This window comes from Nymphaea colorata, chromosome 9 (assembly GCF_008831285.2).
Source record: "Nymphaea colorata isolate Beijing-Zhang1983 chromosome 9, ASM883128v2, whole genome shotgun sequence".
Taxonomy (NCBI): Eukaryota; Viridiplantae; Streptophyta; class Magnoliopsida; order Nymphaeales; family Nymphaeaceae; genus Nymphaea; species Nymphaea colorata.
Genome location: NC_045146.1, coordinates 19,682,789 through 19,704,632, shown reverse-complemented (window position 1 = coordinate 19,704,632; position 21,844 = coordinate 19,682,789). Strand labels below are relative to the sequence as shown.

The 21,844-nt window shown below is 39.5% G+C and overlaps 2 protein-coding genes across 6 annotated transcripts; one reads left to right on the top strand and one right to left on the bottom strand.

Moving 5' to 3' along the window:
• The first annotated feature begins 6,287 nt into the window (after positions 1-6,287).
• On the top strand, positions 6,288-12,529 carry LOC116261203 (serine/threonine-protein kinase RHS3-like). The gene is made up of 3 exons (XM_031639841.2): positions 6,288-6,517; positions 9,877-10,828; positions 11,416-12,529. Exons 2-3 carry the CDS (start codon positions 10,035-10,037, stop codon positions 12,272-12,274), a joined length of 1,653 nt encoding a protein of 550 aa, XP_031495701.1. The 5' UTR covers positions 6,288-6,517; positions 9,877-10,034; the 3' UTR covers positions 12,275-12,529.
• Positions 12,530-15,551: 3,022 nt separating this feature from the next.
• LOC116261204 (auxin-responsive protein IAA26-like) lies at positions 15,552-18,484 on the bottom strand. Of its 5 annotated transcripts, none has more exons than XM_031639843.2 (5): positions 18,250-18,484; positions 16,610-16,830; positions 16,355-16,490; positions 16,204-16,265; positions 15,552-15,828 (listed from the first exon to the last, which is right to left on the bottom strand). In XM_031639843.2, the coding sequence occupies exons 2-5, from the start codon at positions 16,755-16,757 to the stop codon at positions 15,794-15,796; spliced, it is 381 nt and encodes a 126-aa protein (XP_031495703.1). In that variant the 5' UTR covers positions 16,758-16,830; positions 18,250-18,484; the 3' UTR covers positions 15,552-15,793. The 5 variants fall into 5 exon arrangements, with proteins under 5 accessions (XP_031495703.1, XP_031495706.1, XP_031495707.1 ...); XM_031639846.2 differs by having other exon boundaries at positions 18,113-18,250; XM_031639847.2 differs by lacking the exon at positions 18,250-18,484 and adding an exon at positions 18,043-18,185.
• Between the last annotated feature and the right edge of the window lie 3,360 nt (positions 18,485-21,844).

Here is a 21,844-nt window from a genome sequence, read left to right as displayed (position 1 = left end):
TGTTTTTATGATAAACAAAACTGAACGTGTCTCATAACTTCAATATTTTGATAATAGAAAAAAATCAACGTTTTTCATAAAAACAAGTTGAATCAAAGCATTTTTTTTATATCAAAATAGTTTTTACAAATATATTATGATTAAGATCTCGTGCCATCGATTGTCAGAGTTCTATATATGAGGCATTATGTGCACGTTCCATGAACGGTTGATTCATGTTGGCTGCCGAGTGAACTTGATTCACCACAGTGCCTTGGTTACGCAGACATGAAACTTTCAAACACAGGTCCAATATGACAAAAATTTAATGAGCGAATGAACCAAATATATATGATCTATGGATCTGGTCCTACTTTGGGATCTGGAGTTATGTCCAATTGGAACCGACCAGATTGGGCTCATATAAAAAAGAAAAATCAGAAAAGGGTTTATAAAATATATAAATAAAAACGGGTCCTATATCGTTCAGTTCTTAAAAATTAGTCCGATCTATTACCTGTATTCCTGTTACAAAATTCATATTATACTAGTAAGATGCACCAACATCTTATAAACAATCAAGTATTGCAATCTTATAATTAGATTTTGAACATCTTATTTCATCATGCGTTTTCATTCCATTAATTAAATCGATTCATGCCTTAATTTTCAAAAAATGTTTTCCCCTGAGCAACAATTAATTCAAGATACAAACGCCAAGAGACCGTACTTTGTTCAGATTTAAGATAAACCGGTCAGCTTTATTCATCATCACGAAGACATAGCAAGCAAAGCTTAAAAAGTCTCCAACGGCTTCATATCCGTCATCTCACTAACAACAAGAACAAGAATAAAGCTCCAGGGAAATTGATGAATTGTTGTTCTCCAACAACATCATGTTGGTCGTCTCACAAACAACAAGAACAAGAACTAGGAAAAACGATGAATTGTTCATCTCCAACAACATCATATTGGCCGTCTCACAAACAACAAGAACAGAAACAAAACTAGGAAAAACTGTGAATTGTTCATCTCTCACAAACAACAATAACAAGAACAAAACGAGGTAAAACAATTATTGTTCATCTGCAACGACTTCATAGCCGTCGCCTCACAAACAAGCAACAAGAACAAGAACAAAACTAGGAAAAGCGATTGTTCATGAAACTAACTCACACGCGCAAGCACACACTCACAGCAACAAATTGTTCGATCAGAAATTAAACTAAGCCGCATTAATGACATTGATCATCTCCCTCTGATCTTCTCGATCAATTTCTCGGTTGAAGAAGCTCGAACTCCCTTCAGGCGGCATCGTCGCTGCCGGCTTGGTCATTCCTGGCCTGGCGACGGCGGCCTTGGCGGGCTTTAGAAGTCGGCTTCTTGCGCCTGGTGACGTATGGGCGGACCCAAGCGTCGCGGCCTTGCACTTTCATGGTGAGTTTTGGCTGTCCCTGAAGAACGAGGTCGACGCAGGCGGGGGACTTGAGGATGATCCTCGCGTACACCGGCTCCTGCCCTGCCCTCGTCCTCTCCGACACCACCCTCTCCACGATGTCTCCATATTCACTGCAACATACACAATAAATTGATCAGAAGTGCGTTTCTACTCAAAATTCCGTTTCCATGCTTAAAGGCATAGAAATCTACCACTCGGATGGTTACTTTTCTTTAAGTTTCATCTTAAGAACTTCAACTACAAACACAAATGAATGGTTGGTATAAGAGAGTATTAGTATTACCTAGTGAAATGATCCATCAAAACTTCTGATTCGATCGGAAATCCCCTGGAAAAGGTGACAAACAGGGTCCGCACCCTGCCGCCAGCAGCCTGCTGGACCGCACAGTCCGAACTCTGCTCCTGCTGCGTCTGCTCCTCTTCCTCTTCGTCTTCCTCCCCCGACCAAGTGTCCTCCGACTCCGTTCCCTCCCGCTCCATCCTCCGGTGCCGCGTCAAAGATTGTTGGCCTTCTCTCCCACCCCTCGGGTACGCCAGGTTCTCCTCCGGTACAGGCAGCAGACCCATCCCTTGCACCGGCACCGGTAGCACCCCATGCGGTACGAATAATGGACTGGTCATACTGGCACCAGCACCAACGGGCAGGACCACCCATCCTAGGACCGGATCCAAAAATGCCATGGACGGCTGTTGAATCACCGGTTGAGGTAGCGGCAAGATTTGCCCCGCAGTTCGGAGCAGAGACCGTTGCAGTTGGTAGGAGCCGCCGGCTTCTTGGTCATACATGCCGGTGTGCATAGGGCGATTGAAGGGCCGGACCCAACCATGGGATGTTGGTAGAGGAGCGGTATCCGGAACTCCACCTTGCGCTCCCCAGATGCCATATCTGTCGACCTCTGCCGGCAAATGCAGCGATGCCGATGATATACCAGCCTGCCTACCAGGCGACCGAGATCGCCCTCTTAAGCGGTCGTGGCTCATGAGGGTTTGTTGCTCTTCGGAGCTCTTTGTTGTTGGTATAGTCCATGGAAACAGTCCATGGCCCCGAGCTATGGAGAAGAGACCACTACCGCTGCCACCACCGGTGCCGGTGCCGGTGCTATTAGTTCCGTTAGTTGCCTGTGGCTGATGGGTCAAAGGCACCAATTCAGTCAGGTACCTTAGTGCATGGTCGGGCAGCATGTGTATGTCGGCGAACGCCCTTCGGAGGCCGCCGGCGACCACACCATTCATGAATTCCACGATCTCCGACCGGCGTTCCGCGAAATCGCCAATCACTATCCGGGTTCTCGCAAGGCCAGCCGTCATCTCCAGCCCTGTAGTGAATGGGGCCGCCGGGTTTCGAATATACTCAACAATTGCTTCTGCCTCCATAACCACCAGGCGGACCCATTTTAAGTCATCGCTACTAAGGATATTGATTGTCACATCTGGCCGGCCGGAATGCTCCAGGAACAGCCACAGCGCAATGATAAATGCAGCAACTGTTGGATCAACGTGGTGTACTTGAACTAACAAGGAGAACAATCGTCTCTCGTTTGTGTAGAACATCTTAAGGTCATGGTTGGAGAGGTTACTGTCCATGAATGCTTTCCGGCGGTGGCGACGGCGGCGGTAGCAGGGCTGCGGTAGGAGACTGTGCAATGCCAGTGGCTGGGGGACGCCATGGGATTTGAAAAGACGAACCGGCACGACCTGAGGGTCGCCTTCTTCCAGTCGAGACCTTACCGAGGGAAGCAACGTTAGAAATTTAAATTTTTCGCAAAGGGCGATCAATTTTGGTTGTTATAACGAAAAGCGGGCTAACGTTTGCACAATTTTCATTGAACCGTCTCTCAACTACCGAATCCCATTCTTTTATGTGTTTTATTTGTAGAACTATATTTATCCATCCTTAACATTTGAAAGCTCCAGTTCCAAATCCAGTGATGCTATACTTGATCTAGTTCTACTTCGAATCATGGATATGGTCCAAGGACATGACATACTAAGATCCATTACTGATCAAAGCACTTAAATATTAAGTTAAGTTACTCCTAAACGCACTCAATTTGGATCAAAACGTTGTTGGTGGTCAAGATTACGAAATAAAACATGAAATTAATACCCTAGCTTTTTTTCTCTTTACAAAATCTTATAGGGGTCATTTGGTAATGGGAACAGTCACAGATTGATCGATGAAGATCAGACCATTGTTGATCAAGATTACGGGAAAGAAAGCATATACTTGGTACTCCAGTCTTTTTCTCACTTTACAAAATCTTATAAGAGTTGTTTGGTAAAATGAACAGCAACAGACCGTTTAATGAATGTACTTAAAATTGGAGCAGATTAATGAAACACTGTAACATATTGTTTGATGAATATGCCTTGGTTTTTGTGGCAGATTTATGAAACAGTGTCTTTATGTTTTCTATTGTCAAACGACTCGCATCTTGTGATACCACAAGACAATCTAAAATAATAGTAGTAGTAGTGACATATATATATATATATATATATATATATATATATATATATAATAATTTGTTTGGAGACAAATTTGGAGTTTAATATCAATTAGCCAAGCCACCTATTTTGATCTTGATATATAGTAATCACATAATAATAAAAGATTGAAATTCTTGTCTCTCTTTGCTGGAATGGTTGAAAGATCAGGTCGTCCAACCCCATATGACATATAGATCTTGTAAGAAAGAAAAAGAAAAGGAACAAAATTACTGCAGCACAATATGAACTAACCGTCTTAAAGGAGGAGAAGAAGGAAAATACAACTAAGAACTGCCCAACATAGGTTTTGTAGAAACATGAACTAATAAACAAAAGGAAGCACAGATCATTTCTTCGTTTCTATTCTTAGTTCAAGTGAAGTGACAGATACAAATAATTGACAGAAAAATAAAAAGTCAGTGCATAAGCAGCAACAGCAGCCTGATCCTATGAACTCCAAGGTTTATAATTAGCTTGAAACCAGAGAAAGTGAGAAGACTCGCTTCAATCTTGTACGAAAGTGTGCAACTTGTGGGTTTTGAACTCGTGACTAGAAAGACTTGCTCTGAATATTCGACTTTTGAGAAATTCCTGTCAGACCTGCTCTACAGATCTTTAAATAACTTGAGGAGAAGCAAGAATGATGAAATTCTCAGATGTTCACTTGAGTCCATGGATGACAAGAGCCAAATCTTTAGTCATCTTGCCTGATTCTACCGCTCCAACACAAGCAGCGTATACTTAGTTTCTTGAAGCCTCTCGTGACCATCTGACTTTGCCTATCAAAGTAACAAGAAACCAAAGAACCCTGTTTACCAATTCAAATTTATTTAGACAAGTTAAAACAAGGAACCAAATTAAGAAATCTGTTCATCAAATGAAATTCAATTAGACAAGTAGAAAATCCTTCTCTCTCTCTCTCTCTCTCTCTTATGTGAATGGGATATTCTGCAATTCAAACACACCTTCACATGCACCACAAATAGCTAGCCAAGTTAAATGCAGGATCTGTTCAAGAGATCCATTACATTTTCCAGTGGCAGTGCATGTTTCCACTTGTACCAAGATACCTACCCTAAATAGATTCAACCTCCCAAGAACTGCATTATACAGATTTCACCATGGCATACCATGCTAAATTATACAATGTATGTCACATTGTTCTAGTGTTTTCCATGAATCTTTCCTAATTTTTGAACATATCCCTACGACACTCACATAGTGTTCTTAATGTCAAATAACCCATGCGAATTCGTTTAGCAAACATAACAATATGTATCTGTTTCATGAATATAGTCCAAACATTGAGAGTTGATTCATGAAACGCATTGAAAAACTCTGTTCCATTTGCCAAACAAATTCTTAAACCACACAGGAAAGCTGAAAGCGACCCGGTTTAATATAATAAACCCGGGTTTTAGACATATGGATCCAGACCCGGTCCAATGTGTCTACATCCCTAAAGCAGTTGAGCCACAAACAGTAAATCCTCTGTTGGATTCCTATTTTCCAGTAACCATTTGGTCATGCATGATGGAGCAGATGCCGATGTGGCAAGATCTGGACCCTGAATACCAAGTCAACTTCTAACCCGGTCCATGTCTGATCCGGACAAGAAGCGTACCCCCTGGTGAGGCGGAAGCCTGTCCGGTTCTCATCCCAGTTGGAAGCCGGTGAACCACAATTCAACTTTTCCCTTTAAATTCTTTTACTTCATTGTCTTTTTATTTACTAATTGATTAGCTTTCTATTTTCTTTTCTCCAAAAATAGCTGAATATCTCCATAACGCCCATGAACTTTTTGCTATTGACTCCTGTGTCCCACGCCTCCAGGCAGTTGATCAAATTCACTTCATTGGCTTCTGGATTTGGATCTAATCCAGGCATTGGTTCATGGAAGTCGAGATTCTGCTCCAGATCCAGCCTGTTTAAGTTGTAAGGGCTGGACCGGAGACCCCATGCACACATGGGATTGGTAAAGCCATGGGTCCAAAGTGGGATGGGCAAACTCTCTTTGGAATATGCAAGGCCCCACTGGGCTCGGATCCGAACCTTTTTTTTTTTTTTCGGAATAGATGCACCTTTGGGCTCCAGGTTGAACCTAGACTAGGACTGGACCAAGTCACTTTAGTAGGCCCATGCGAAAAGATTAGGGGTCGAACTTGACTTTTTTCAGTCTGGACCTACCTGGTTGCATCCATGTTCAGAAAATCGTTCTTTGGATCCACAGGTGGACCCGACCCGCTCTGGACACACTTCTATTATCAAAAGGGCATAGTTGTCATTTCCTGTTATGGACCTCTATATTTGTTTTGTTGACTCTCTCTCTCTCTCTCTCTCTCTCTTACAAAACCTTTGCTTCTCTTATTTCATTTGATTCTCTCTCTCTCTCTCTCTCTCTGTGCAAATCTTGACATGGGAACACAGAGAAGCTTGAGAAATGAATACGTAAGGGAAAGGAATAGTTAGACAGGATCGTCTTCCTGTGACCATTTCTCCGACGCCTTGCAGAGGAAGATGATGAAGTTATACAACGTGCGATCATGGCTTTCTAATACTTTTGTGTATGCCTTCCTGTTGCTGCTTCAGGTACCTTACATCGATGTTTCTTCTCCGTTTCTGCAATCCTTCCATTCCAGTTTCAGTTTTTCTCTTATAATCGCTTCGCAGTTTCATTATATTTCAGGCCTCAAATTTCCATATAACATTGTTCTTCCTTTTCAACAATTCAAGCACTTCTGCGTTTATTTTTCCTCTGTTCTTTCTGTCTTTTCATTTTTTTTTTTAAGTTTCAAGGCGCATCAATACATACATGAAAAAATTTGCTCAAAAGTATCAATATAAACAGATCAAGTTCTTTAGCTCCGTGTGGGCAATTGCCCATACGTAACCCACAACCCACACCTGCCTTCGCCCCTGCCCATTGGGGTCGACTAGTTGCCAACTTCTTGATTCAATTTGATGAACTGTGAAATATGATTTGAAGCCGTTTTGAAATGGATCATCCTGGTTAAATTGTTCATTTAATCCTTTGGATCCAAGATGGGCAGACATTTATGGGATCCTTTATCTTCTTCAGCTGAGATACAAGTTTTTTTTTTTTTTACAATTTTGTGATGACAAATTTTCCATCTTTTAACTGCCGGCTTCTAATGAGACATCAAGTTTGGGTCTCGCCACATTGGCTAGCCTCTCAGGAGCAGACCTATATATATATATATCCCTGACATAAAATCCAGACTCTTTAATTTTGCCAAAAAAATATTTTAAACAAAATAAACCATCATAGTACGTTGACAAAAACTAATTTGGTATAAAACTTGCTTTAGTTTAAGTTGTTCTTTGCGAAAAATAGATCTTTATCCATGAACAAAATTTTGACATTATGTGAGCCGTTCAATTTTATTTGTTACAAAAATACAATCAAATTAAAAAAAATAATTAACTTAATATATGTTTCTCGTTAACATATTATTGATATTATATTTATAAGGTTAGAATAAAAAAAAAACCTTTAACAGTGCACTTAAGTAGTCTAGTTTTTGTTCCCCACCTAGTGGTCTAGGACTTACCGGCTACCAATTCAAATATATATATATATATATATATATATATATATATATATATATATATATATATATATATATATATATATATATATATATAACAATGAGAGAGAGAAAATTATGGTTTTTGTTTTTATTTTAGGTTTCTTGGAGATCCAGATTTACCTATACCTTTAGGATGAAGCAGAACGGGCATCATATCTTTGAATGCCATAATTTAAGCGTCAAGTACCCATGAATAACAATGATATGTTCTGGACATATCATAATTTCCTTGAAAGAAAATGAAAATATGGTGCGTTTTTCTAAATGGAGAACTTCAAAAACGTTATGAAAATATATAGATTACCTTTGATTGAAGAGTTCACGTCAGAGGCTCAACAATTAATAAATAACTTATAAAACAACTTTGAAAATTTCAGTCGAAACTGGGATTCCAGCAATTCCACTTTCAAACTTCTCTCCATCACTATGACATACATTGAACACTAAAACAAGCACAATAAAAATCAACAAAGAAATTATATATATATGTGTGTGTGTGTGTGCAGATGTATTACAACTTTACTACGTGCAAAGATGTTCAAGAATGTAGTGCCAACAAGTTTTCCTTGCATGCATGCACGCCTGCGGAATGTGTTTTTGATAATTCAATGTCTGAATTTAACCAACCAAATGATGGGAAAAACGAAGGAAAAAGAGCTTAATCCTGCGGGCCATCAGGGACTCAGGTGAGAGGAGTTCCAGGTACCCTACCGGAAGACCGGCCGGAGAAGTACCCTCCTCCATATATATATATATATATATATATATATATATATATATATATATATATATATATATGTACGTTATCGTAAAAATCAGCCTGTAAACCGAATTTGTGGAGCTGCTGATTTGTGAATCGGCCGATCCGCTGATTGAGTGAATCGGGGTTCGGCTAAAAAAAATACTTGAAGATCATTTTTTATCAAAATGAATAAAAATAGATAGACATTCTTAAAATGTTTTAAAAAAATGTTGAAAGCTAAGACATGGCACTAAAGAATCATTTACAGAATCAAATTTGTTAAATATAGAATTAGATGCCGCTGGACGAAGGCATGGCACGTCTGTCTATGTGGGTTGACTTAAAACTGCCAAATTTCGTTTAATAATAGTATGGCCTTCTAAACAAGAACAAAATATTGGAGATTTCAATGGTAAGCAAGACATGTATATCAAGAATATTAAATTGCGAAAAACTTAATCAGCATACCCTTGGAATCTCATATTGTGTTTGATAGCCTCGGATCAGATCTAGGCTGATGAAAATCCCCTTTATGTCGGACTTATAGAGCCCGTTTGATGGGCAAGATATTTCCAGTAGCCATGTACATAAAATTTAGAATTTTGACAATTTTTCCTGCCCATCAAACTTGGGATGAAAAAAGTGAACGTTGGGTTGGTTTTGAGAAATTTTTTATCTGGAAATTTCATTTCATTTGAATGGGTGGAAAAAAAATTTCAGGATGAAAAAAACTTACGTTTGATTTTCAAGCAATGCTTAATCCAACTATTTTGTTTTTTCTTTTTTCATTCTTATCAAACTGAGAAAATTATTCATGAAACATAAACCCAAGTACAACAAACACAAAGAGGTTTTAGAAATCTAGATTTTGTGTCTATTTCTTCAATTCTTGAACTAAGTTTATGGAAACTTCTTTCCAACTCCATATTTTCAATGCATCAAGCGGCCCCTATCGTAGACAAACATTAGATTTCACTACTGTATAAAAAATGAGGAACTGAGATTGCCTTAAGGCGGCATTTGATTCCTTCATATTTGAAATGCATAGATCTTATGTAGCTCTGATGCAGGATGCTTTTGCTGATGTGGTAAAAGATCCGCATTATAGTCCATGGTTCATCAAACTAAGGTTCAAACCTAAGATCCGCACTTGAAATCCTTAGTTTACGTTTTTCGTTGACAAAACATTGGAATTGAGACTGGATCCCGAGGATTTTAAGTCAGAGCAACCAAACACCCCCTAAATTTGAAGCTGAATTGGGGGAAGAGGATGAATTTTATCTCTAATCCTTGGATCTGAGATCTGAGATAAACCAAATGCCCCCCTCAATATTTTAAGCTGTTCCAAATGGAATTTATTATGTTTCTAAAAGCCCTGATGCCTTTCTTAAAATATGCAGGATTAGAATGAATCCCTTCAAGAATTTGTAAATGATACAAGAGGGACCTCTCTCTCTCAAACATTTCTAGCTTCCCATTGCAATGAGCTTTGGCTTCTCAGCCAACTTCCTTGCTGACCCACATAACAAGGAGGTCCATTGGATTCAAAAACTCTGTATAGAAGTTTTAAGTTTGATTTACTTTGTTTAATGCAGGGAACATGGTCAAGAAAACTCTTTTTGGGCAAATTCTAGCTCCATTTTCGGCGGTCGCGTATTTTGATCAAATCGGAACATGACACGTCCAAAATTCTCTGTGGTTTCTCCGGAAAGAGAGAAAATTTTTAACCTCTAAGTTCTGCCAGTGAAGAACCATGGATGCCCTAGCCAAGATTGCACCTTCTCTAGTAAAGGGCAGCAAGCCAAAGCCTAGCAAAAATGGTTGCCCTACAACCAACAACTTGATTGAAACCACAAAGACAAGTGAAGCTGAAAATAGTGACTCCTGCACAGCCACCTCCTCCAACACTAGTACCATCACCGCCACCACCACTCTTGCCGCCACTGCAACTACAACTGTTGCTGCCGCCGCTGCGGTGGCATCGACAAGGACGTCGGAGGGGAGTACTGCCAACACGTGTGAGGAGAAAACTAGTGATGCCGGTTCCACATCAAACTCTGTGAGCTCCAGCAATGTCCAGGCTGACATGAATGACAGTGCTGCCGGCACCAGCACCGGCACCGGCACCGCCGGCATGTCAAGCAACCCATGGACCAAGCCGCATACTGGCAAGGATGTCCGCTGGGAAGCGATAAACCTAGTCAAGGCCAAGGATGGACCCTTGGGGCTCAGCCACTTTAGGCTGTTGAAGAGGTTAGGGTATGGAGACATAGGAAGTGTGTACCTGGTTGAGCTCAGGGACACCAATGTGCTGTTTGCAATGAAGGTCATGGACAAGGCATCACTGGTGAGCAGGAACAAGGTACTGAGGGCACAGACAGAGAGGGAAATACTGTGCATGCTGGATCATCCCTTTCTTCCCACACTCTACACACACTTTGAGACAGACAAGTTCTATTGCCTGGTCATGGAGTACTGCAGTGGAGGAAACCTTCATACCCTTAGACAAAAGCAGCCCAGCAAATACTTTAGTGAGGAGGCAGCAAGGTGATCTCTCTCTCTCTCTCTCTCTCTCTCTCTTTCTCTCTCTCTCTCTCTCACACACACACACACAAACAATATGAAAAATTGGTAACTACCAGACTATTTAGATAAGATACAAAAACCAAACCACTCAATTTTGTGCTAAAAAAATATTGTAACTAAATGTGAACATCCCATTGTGTGTGTGTGTGTGTGTATGAAACTGTATCTGGTTAACTTCAATTCAAGCAACTCAAAATCCAAACCATACCTCTTTCCATAGTTCGTGTTCACAGTTAAGCATTAAATGGAGAGAAAAAGGAGATAGTTGCCAGAGTGTACCAACATAAAGTTATAATAATTGGATAAGTAGAGAGAAAAGGAGGAGTCATAATAATTGGATTGTAGTTGCTAGAAATGCATTAAATTATTCTGATTTTGAAACTGGTTATGTAAATTTACCTTACACACACACACACCTTAAAGTCATCCACGCAACAGTGTGTGTGCGTGCACCTACACACACTTTTTGAGGCTTAAAGACTCCTTCAAGCACAAAAGTAAGGCTTGTTTTTGCTGAGTCCTGTTTGCTTTGGACCTTCTTGAACCAGGTTCTATGCGACCGAGGTGCTGTTGGCTTTGGAGTACTTACACATGCTAGGCGTTGTGTACAGAGACCTTAAGCCAGAAAATGTTCTAGTGAGAGAGGAGGGCCACATTATGCTGTCCGACTTTGACCTTTCCCTGCGCTGCACGGTCAGCCCAACCCTGGTCAAGTCCTCTTCGGTCCACGGCGGCAGCATGGGCATCCTCGACGGCGAGTCCGTGGTGCCGGGCTGCATCCAGCCGTCGGCCTTCTTCCCCCGCCTCCTGCCCAGGAAGTCACGCAAGTCGAAGTCAGACGTTAGCCTCTTCGCCGGCGGCTCTCTGCCGGAGCTGATGGCCGAGCCCACCCACGCCCGGTCCATGTCCTTTGTTGGGACCCATGAATACTTGGCGCCGGAGATCATACGTGGGGAGGGCCATGGAAGCGCGGTTGATTGGTGGACACTGGGGATATTCATATACGAGCTCTTGCACGGAACTACGCCGTTCAAGGGCGCCGGGAACCGAGCCACATTGTTCAATGTGGTTGGTCAGCCCCTGAGGTTCCCGGACTCACCGACGGCGAGCCTAGCGGCTAGGGACCTGATAAGGGGGCTTCTGGTTAAAGACCCACAAAAGCGCATTGCCTATAGGAGGGGTGCCACAGAGATCAAGCAGCACCCTTTCTTTGAAGGTGTGAATTGGGCACTTGTTAGGAGCACTGTGCCCCCACAGATACCAGAGCCTATTGACCTTGGCATTCTTGGTCTTAAGGAAGCAGCGCCCAACCTTGAGAAGAAGCCCATTGGGCAGAGTAGTGCAAATAGTAAGACCACTACTGCTGATGGTCAGGATTCTTCTTACCTTGATTTTGAATACTTCTAAGCATATGTTTTTTTCTTGATCAATTCCAAATCTCTGAGATGTCTGCTACTGGGAATTTGGTGCTACTCTCAAAAGAGGTTCAGTTCCAAGTTTTCTCTAGAACTTGTTCAATTTTTCTTTTTTTGTCTTGATATATGTGTAACAAAGAGAGAGAGAGAGGGAGGGAGGGAGAGAGAGAACAAATGAATTGTAAATTTGGAGGAGGAATGCCTTGAAGAGATCTTGTTTTTTTAATGGAACCAGAGTACTAGACTTGTACTCATTATTGTGGTGAGTCTTGTCAAAATTTTCTTGCAGTGATCAGAAGGCCTGTCTTTCAGATGATAATGTTGAGTGTAACAATGATTTGGAATAAGAATACACTGGGAATAAGATCCAGATGAACTGGTTTTAGCTAAAAGAAATCAAAAACCCAAAAACCATGTCATAACCATTTACATTCCTAGTTGAGTGATGCTTAGAAATTTAGGGAAAGGAATTGATTTTACATGTAATCTCACATATTCCATATATTGCCAGAGTATCCAATCATAAGGTGATTTTATTCTTCATTTACAGTCATTAGGTCTATTTGCCTTGAATGCAGCATATAGAATCAAGCCTTCATAAAAGAACAGAGACTGACTGGGGAAATCATGTTGCGTGTAATTTACTACATGCATATTGTACTGGACCCAGGAGTTACTTTTTCTTTTTTTATGGTTAAATCTATGTAAAACAAGGGTTACTACCATGAATTTGACCTTCTCAAGAGTAACACAGTAAAAATATGCAAGTAAAATCAGTAGAAAGATGTCTTTTTTTTTTTATTTCACTTGAGATGATTTTTCTGATGCAATTGGTTCTGACATTTGGTACTATCCGAGTTGAACTCGACAAAAGATGACTGATTGGATCTGATTTTTCAAAGGAGTACTGTCCCCTACCTCAAGGATCAATTAGAATCACAAAACATGGACCATGGACAGGACAAACAGTCCCTGTCCCTGCTCCAAGTCTATGCGCTGCTGCAACATGAAGCCATATTCTATTCCATACAATTTGCCAACTTCTCAGCACGGAAATGTCCTTATTTTGAGCACGGAATACAGTCGGAAATTAAAAAGGTGCTGCCCAGTAAAATCTAGAGAAGTAAAATGTTTGAACTAAGTTCAGGTCCAAACTTTCCAGATTCCACTTCAGCTTCAAACTCGAAACTGAAATTTTTAGAGACCAAACCCTGGTCACTAATTTCAAACTTCATTTTTGCTTCTAATCAGTTGCAATGTTGTCTAATATCAGGCTCAGATGCACACACAAATGAAAAACTGAAAATCAGATTTTTATTGTCCATGTGAGACCCATATATGTAGGTATGGGGTTGAATAGGTGAGGGTTGAGTAGGTGATGGTTTGAATCTCACCTGTTGGCAAGTGTAGTAAAAATTAAAGTTTTTTCCAAAATTCATCCTAAATATCTATAAAATTAACACATTTATCTCTGACTTGTTGTGATTGACAAATTCATCCCTGAAATTTTTATTCTTAAGACAAGGCTCTTCTTTTATTACCTCAGCCATTATTAGTAGTTTGACATAGTCATGACTTAGCAAAAGGTTTTACTGGCATATGTATAAATCCATTCTTTTCTGCTTTCTTAAAAGGGTGCTTAATGTCATTTTATTGAATAAAAAACAATTTCAGTTGCCAAATTTAACTTCAAGACTAATACAAAGCACTTAAGATAAAAGGAAACGGTGTCTTTGTCAACAGCAGTAAGGCAAAGATGCATTTGTCAACTGGTTATAAGTCATGGTCGAATTTGGAGAAAACCCAAATTGAAACCTGGGTATCTTCTTGGTAACTGTGCTTCCCATTGCTCTGCATGAGGCCCCCTGTAAAAATAAAAAAGATTTTAAAAAAATAATAAAAAGGGAAGGAGAGTCAGCTAACAACAGTGTCTAGTGAAGTCTTTTTTAAACTTGGGGCTTGTGGATGCATGTGCTTTTACTTGGACTCTTCTGCTGCACATGAGTGAAGACAGAGTTGCTCTTGTCATGCTCCTCACTCCCATCTTGTCCTTTTGTCTGCAAGGCTTTTGTATGATGTGTCATTGGTGGTGGCTCTGCAGTTCAATTTTTTGAAAAAAACTGGGCATCCACTTGAGATACAGGTATTCTTTATGCGTTTGTATCTGTGCCTTAGGATTTGTGCTGATCTTATCATCATAGGGATACCCTTGAGCAGGATTTCAAGATTTTATTATGTTCAAACATGAACAACAAGTGAGAAAGTTTAATCTTTTTTTCCAAAGAATTGCCTCCAACACCTGGAAAAGTAAAATAAAATAAAATCTAGTGCATGGTTGTCTATCAAGTAGCCTCTGACCATCTACTCCTATTTTTTATTTACCCAAAGGGTTGCACCAGTCAAGCGTTGGATGATTCAGTCTACTTAAAGTTGATCACATGCTGAATGCTAAAGTATTGAACTTACACGCTAGAATGACAGAGTCTGTACCTACGCGCATGCGCACCTGTTTTGAGTAAAAACTAATTTCCGATATATTAGAAATTTACCGTTTCTGGGTTATGTAGAGTTACTGTGTTTTGTTACAGTTACCTCCCAGTGAAAACTCCTAGGAACTTTAATTTTTAACACTATCAGTAGTGTTCTCAATGTTTTAGGCTTGCCGCAAGAAATTCCAACATGGGTATTTAACCCTTGACCTCCTTCAATTGCTGAGCCCTTCACCTGATTTAGGGAACTCGTTTGACAACTTGTAGGCTTTTTTCACAGGTCTGTCTGTATTTGTATGTGCAGAGATGCATATGCAAAAGAAAAAGTAGAGGAAAAAAACAGAGAGAAAATTAACCAGTTCACACATTGTCTGTTAAATCCATAATATGCTTCTCATATGGTCACTGCAATCATCAAAACATATAACCAACCAAAAGCATCCTTTATGTTCTGATGCTGCTCTTATCCATCTTCATAGATTCACGAGTTATTAGGTCAGGGAACAGCTTAGTTGTCCAGGACCAGAGATGAAAAAACTGAAGACACCAAGTTTCAACCCCAGGTAAATCTCATACCTGAAGAGTTTTATGTCGACTGAATTGAAACAGAAGAGTAACTGCAATTTTATAAACCATCAGACAAAGGATGCCTCTTATTTATGAAAAATTCTATATAACATGCCCCTTTTGTGATTAGAATTTTCAAGGGAAGAAATTAAATTGTGCAACCATGATTTTATTTTATCTGAAAACGTGTGCTATGAAGAGAGGGTCAAGGCGTGGAAAAGGATTTGATAATCATTCAAGCATGAGCAGTACAACTGCGGTAATGATTTATAGCGCTTTGTGGTTCTACAACAGGCTCTACTGAAGAAGGCTAACGTTGTGGGAATGCAACTGCCAAGTACATCAGTGTGCTCCTCGTTCGAGCAATCATTAAAACTGGAAAAACATTCACTTCTTTAATCATTGTTGGGGAAAATAACCAGATGCTAATTATCTCCGTTCCCATCATAGATCAATCATATATCTGAGACTTCATCCATTCTTGGAGCAGCTGCATCCATGAAACAGTTCCAGGGCAAGCGCGGTCAAAAATCAAAGCAAGAAGCCTTTAAATTAGTAGAAGTACAAAACAAATAATAAGTCTCCCATTAAAGATGCGGAATCCCAGTCTAAGTTTTTATGTCATGCCTGCAGCATGATGATACACAGAGAGAGAGAGAGAGAGAGAGAGAATGTTACATCATAACTTATAATGGACCATGTCAAGGAAACCAACTAGTTCAAGAAAATTCTGTGCCTAAACTTGGTCATACACTGTTCGACCACGAGTAGAGAAGTGCAAATTCAGCTTTTAGTGAACCAAACAGGCTATGGTTACGCATTAGAAAATCCCAAATCAGAAAGAAGGGGTCTTAATAAACACTACCAAGTTCATAAGCATCTGAGCCCCTTATAATCCGCAGCCGCTTGACTGTAGCCATGAATATTCTGTAAGAGGCATGAGGTACATTATTATCAGCATGAGCAAGAATTTCCTAATTCCAATAGGAGCTGGAGGATTCAAAAACAAGACTTACTCCCAAGGAACATCCCCAACCAGCATCTTATCCCCATCATTGTCTTCATATGCAAGAACATAATCGGCTTCTCTCCTCAGAAGCTCAGGAGTGTTAGACTCAGTCAAAGCAGTCGATTTCTCACCAGTTCTACGCGCTGAAACATGCCCAACCAATGGATTTCAGAAACGCAAGAGAGAAAGAGAGAGAGAGAGAGAGAGTCACAGGGAAAGAAACATCAGAGAATAGACCAAAGCTAGAGAGAAATTTTAAAACCTGCAATAAATTTCTTAAACATGTCCTCAACGACGCGAGCCAACTGATCATAATCACTATAGACATTCAGATCAATTTTTCTGCCTATCGGAACTCCGTCCATGTTCACCTTCACAAACATGAAATCCCCTGTCCTTTCACTCTGCATGCTGAATACGTCTCCAAGAACTTTGAAGATAAGTGCTCAAATAGAAAGCAAAGCTGCAGTACAGAAATTACACCTGAAAGTGCCAAAAAATGAGAAATATAAACGAATTTTACAGCCCAAAGAAGCTAACTAATCAAAAGAGGAGAGTTTGAGAAATTGGGCTGAGACAGCAGTAGAAGGAACCACAAGGAATTTGTGAAACAAAGGATGCAGCTAGAAATATATGAAGGATAAGATCAGGTCTATATCAAATATCATGCAACAAAATATATGCCAGAATAACTGGGAAGACTCGTGAGAATTTCTCATATTCCAGATGATATACAAAGTTAGCTGTGCATGTCAGGTAGATCTCAGAAGAAAAAAACAACCTCAAAACACTGAAACGTGAAATAAAGGTCTAACGAAGAGAGTGAAACAGGAAGCCAGGCGAAGCTTAAGTTTCAGAGGGGGAGAGAAAGAGAGGCAAATAGACAAGCGAACTAAAGCTGCAGAATACATGACTACATGTATGTAGTTTATGCATGCATGTGGTGTGTGCGTAAGCGAGAGAGAGAGAGAGAGAGGTTACTTTACTGTGGGTATGGCAGCATGAGAAGTAAAGAGATAAAGTTTCCAGACAAGAAAGCCTTCTACAAGGGGAGAAAAGTAACAGGAACGCAAGTAGTTGCTAACAAGGTTTACATAAAAGATAGCACTTTCATCAAGTGGAAAGGCAAAAAGATGAGGTAAACCCATTGAAAAAGCAGACCAGCATGGATATGTACAGGAAAAGAAAAAAGTCTGCTTGTGAAGATACAGTCCAATTTTTTGAGGCTAAAAGCATACCACATGGCAACACAAAGTACAAATTGCAATCATAATTATAGTGCAATCATCATCTGAATCCATCCTTTGTGTCTACAAGCGCATAAACGAAATACATACATAGCAGAAGACAAACACAAAAGGCCAACCAACATCTTTCGAAATAGAAAAGGTAACATTCTTTAACCGAACATTTCTCTTTTACCCACGCAACAAAGCAGATAGCGGGGGAGAATTGAAACTTGCAATATGAAACAAACATGAACCACTTATTATATGCATCAGTCAATGGGGAACACCAAATTCATAAATCCATAAATTCCTTTTTTTTTTTCCTCAGACATACTAAAAGAATGCAATCAACCAACTAAACAGTGCTCCTTAAAGATAAAAAATGTAACAACAGGAGAAGTTAACATGGAACTGTGGAAGAACACAAACGAAGAAGAAATTATCATGAAAATTCAGAAAACTTTACACCCAGTCCCACAAGCGAAAACAGAGGAAGAAATCCCAAAATTCCGCAGGAAAGGCAACCAAGAACGCACCCCAAATTGCTATAACCATGTAAAAAGAAAATTAAGATACTTAAATAAAAAGGCTAGAGAGGGAAAGGCATGGGAGTAAGGAAAGAGGAGCAAGGCAGAGAAGTATAAGAAGCAGATGGGAGCTTAGGAAGACGAGCCTGTTACAGTAGTCTGCGTATGCGGTTTCAGTCTTCACACGTCCATTCATGGCTGCCATTGTATGGTTACTTTCAAAGATTGCGTCACCACCTGCTCAAACCTCCATTTACTACAATGCTTGTACTCTTCACCATAGTTTTAGAGATAGAGAGAGAGGGAACGAGAAGGGAGGGAGAGAGAGAGAGGGCAATGTCCTTTCAAGACCTCTTTTATCTCTCAATATTTCTCGTGGGCAATCCGACTTTTGTATTTTTAGCATGGTATGTATGATCTGGTCTGACAATTTGTCGACGGAATCGTACGCCGAGATTTTCGATGAAGGTTTTTGTGGTGGGTTCGCAATAGGGATAGGGATGACAACGAGTCGGATCCGGTGTTCGAGATTTTTTTTCTATTACATCATTTTTCGTTTTAACCCGACTCAATGTATTTGGCGTCTCGCATCGGATTCGCTTTCGTTCTTCATCTCGAACCCGATTCATTTACATCCCTAGGCTAAGCATCTGTGGCGGACGGCCATGCCCTCTTCCACTACTGTTTCCCGTATCGGCCTCCCTATGGTTTCCTCTCTTGGTCCAAATTAATGTTGTCAGTATCATTTCACAGTGACCGATACCAACAAGTATCGTATCGGGCCGTCGGATGAGAAAAAAGACATGGGCCTACAAATATATTGGCGAAAACGGTCCTTTCTAGATAGTGGCCGATACGAGTCTATATTGAAGTAGGACTATACCGACTCGTATCAGTCGATATTTAAATAAAAAAATTATTATTTCTTCATATAAAAAAAAATTGGAATTAGTATAAAAGATAATTTCAATCCACGAAAACTTTACATTATTATGGCTCTAATTATTATGGCTCTAATAGTAATATACATTATTGAACCAAGCCAGATGAACATTTTAGCAAGGTCACAATAACGACATGGTAAAACATGTAGATGACATTATTGGGTTTTTTTGTTGTTGTTGTTGAAAATACTCCCAACTACTGATTCTAAGTGAATTATAATGTTTATAGCTCCATCTTTATCCTGGTTTTTAGAATTATTGGTCATTAACATGTATTAATTTCATTTATGTTACTTATTTATTTAAATGCTGTTTTCGTTTTAAAGTTTTGTAAAATTTACGTGTGTGTAGAGAAAATAGTTTTCTTTGTGCCAAACCCCCTAAGTATTTTGCTCGGCTGGTTTGGGCCGTCCAAATGAACGACCCACTTTCATATATTAATTATTTAAAAAGTCAAAAAAAAAAAAACATACGTGATGGATTCAACTGCTCCCCTTGCAGAGGACGGATATATATATATATATATATATCCTCGTACTCACATTATTTAATATTGTCGCGCCCACAACTGGATTTCTATGGTCACATCTGAACTCATACTCATGCCTATGTGACTTAGGTACTAAGGCAAACCATACAAAATGAAGGATATTGGGTCCATATAATATTCCATCAGCTGATACAATTGCCCAAATCCAGGATGATTTAATACTTTCAGTGAGACTACTTGAATACCTTGTTGTAAGAATTGGTTTTTAAATCGAATTGGTAGAGTTGTCGATTTGGCATACTTACCGAAGTAGCTGAATCAGTTGTAAGTCAGCCAAAGATATTACCAATTCTTTTTTTAAAAAATAAATGAGAAAATATATATATACAACAATCTAGAAATAGAAAAATCTGAAAATATTTTCAAAGTAATTAAAAGTTGACACTAGACATTGCTGAAACAGCTAAAAACGAAACCAACTTGCATGAAATCATATATAAAAAAACATAGTTTCATGAGTGGGTTCCACCAGTTGTTGGTGAGATAAGTTGAGATTATGTCTGCTTAGGTATGCAATAAGCGAACTGCTTTCTCTTTATTGAACTATTGAGAAAATCTGAGTTCATTAGTTCATCAATTGTTTCTTGTTGTTTTCTGCGAGTGATGAAAAACTCTCACCTGTGTGACATAGGTTGTTCTTAGTCGGCAAACTACTTCTACTGTCGACATTGGCATAAGCAAGATGGTAGCTGTGACAGAGATAAAAGGCATCTAACTGCTAGGAAGAGGTCATGAACAGCAAAAAGCTTACAAAACCTTCACCTGTTCTTATAAGATTGTTATCTCTATCTGAGAGAAGCTTTGCTTTTCTGTGCAAGTGGGAAAATCTGGGGCTTTCCGTTCATAAAGCAACTCTCCAATGTCAAGATCGATCAGTTTAACGATACCAACTTTTGGAGGTCATCTGCAGGTGAGGTGAGTGGCAACCACAACCACCAGGCCAGAAGAGAGCGCCACCAGAACAGGATTAGAGCATGAAACACGTGGAGCTGCCGGGCTCCGGCGTTCCTGCATAAGACGTCACACATGCCATGCCACCTAGTGCTCCCTTCATACCAGACGTCAAGAATTAAACATAGAGCATTTTTTTTTCTTATATATATATATATATATTAAAATCTGCCCGCTATACCTTTATGGCCCAACAAGTTCTTTTTTTTTTTTTTTTAAATTTCACTACCAAAAGCTGTCCTCAATGATGCATTCCATGACTAAACAAGCAACCACTTTTAGCAAAATGCATTATTTGTGACAGTTATTAGTGTCGTAAAAACATACAAAGTCATTCGATCATAACAATTGGCCGATTGATCATTTGGTCATCTAATGAAAGCCGTTATATCCAGAACAATTTAGAAAAAAAAATGGACATTTTTATTATGTATTATTACCTTTTCTTTTTATTCTCATGTCAATCATAAAAGAGGAAAAAATCTTTTATGAAAAAATGATGAACATTTTCATTATCTATTATTATTAGTCTGCACCTGTTTTTTCTTTATTCTCATGTCAATCATTCACCTACTTCAAATAAATAGCCATAATTAAATAGCTGAGTTACAAAGAGATTTTCATCTTTGTCTAGAAAAACTTTTATTTTCGGCGCTCCTTTCCGTTGTTCCTTGCTCCATCTCAGGGGATTTTTAGCCGTTTGGCTCAAGCATTGAGTTGAATCAGTGATACCCACAGATCTTGTGCGCCGCCCACCTTACCTTGTGACGTCGTTTTCTTTCCCAAGCAAAAATAGGAGAGATATCTTGGATGGCAGGTTGTATGTTGGGGCCCTAGAATCATTCTTTTAAGAACAAAAATGAAAAGGGGAAACCAAATTTTTTATCAAAAACGATAAACACACCCTTTAGGAGGGATCAACCAAGGAGGTGGGTGCCTGTTCCTTGCCATTTTGAGGACCACCTGAGCAGCATGCTGCTGAATACAACACAACACACACATATATATATACATACCAATAAATCCGATTTTAGGTCCAATATCTGACCGAATAGCCTAAAAAAATAATATGAAAAAATTTTGAGATATAATTAAAAAATTAGACTGGATTTAGATTTAAGAATGGACTTCGGTTCTTTCGGATGGAATTTAGGTTTAAATAAATATCCTATATCCAATGTCTATACATTTTAAAAGTTGTATCATGGACTTTGTTTAGAAGTCGGATTCAAATTCATATGTGAACCTAAAAATTGGATCCCAAGGACTTGGATTTTTGCTTTCAGTTTTTGGTTT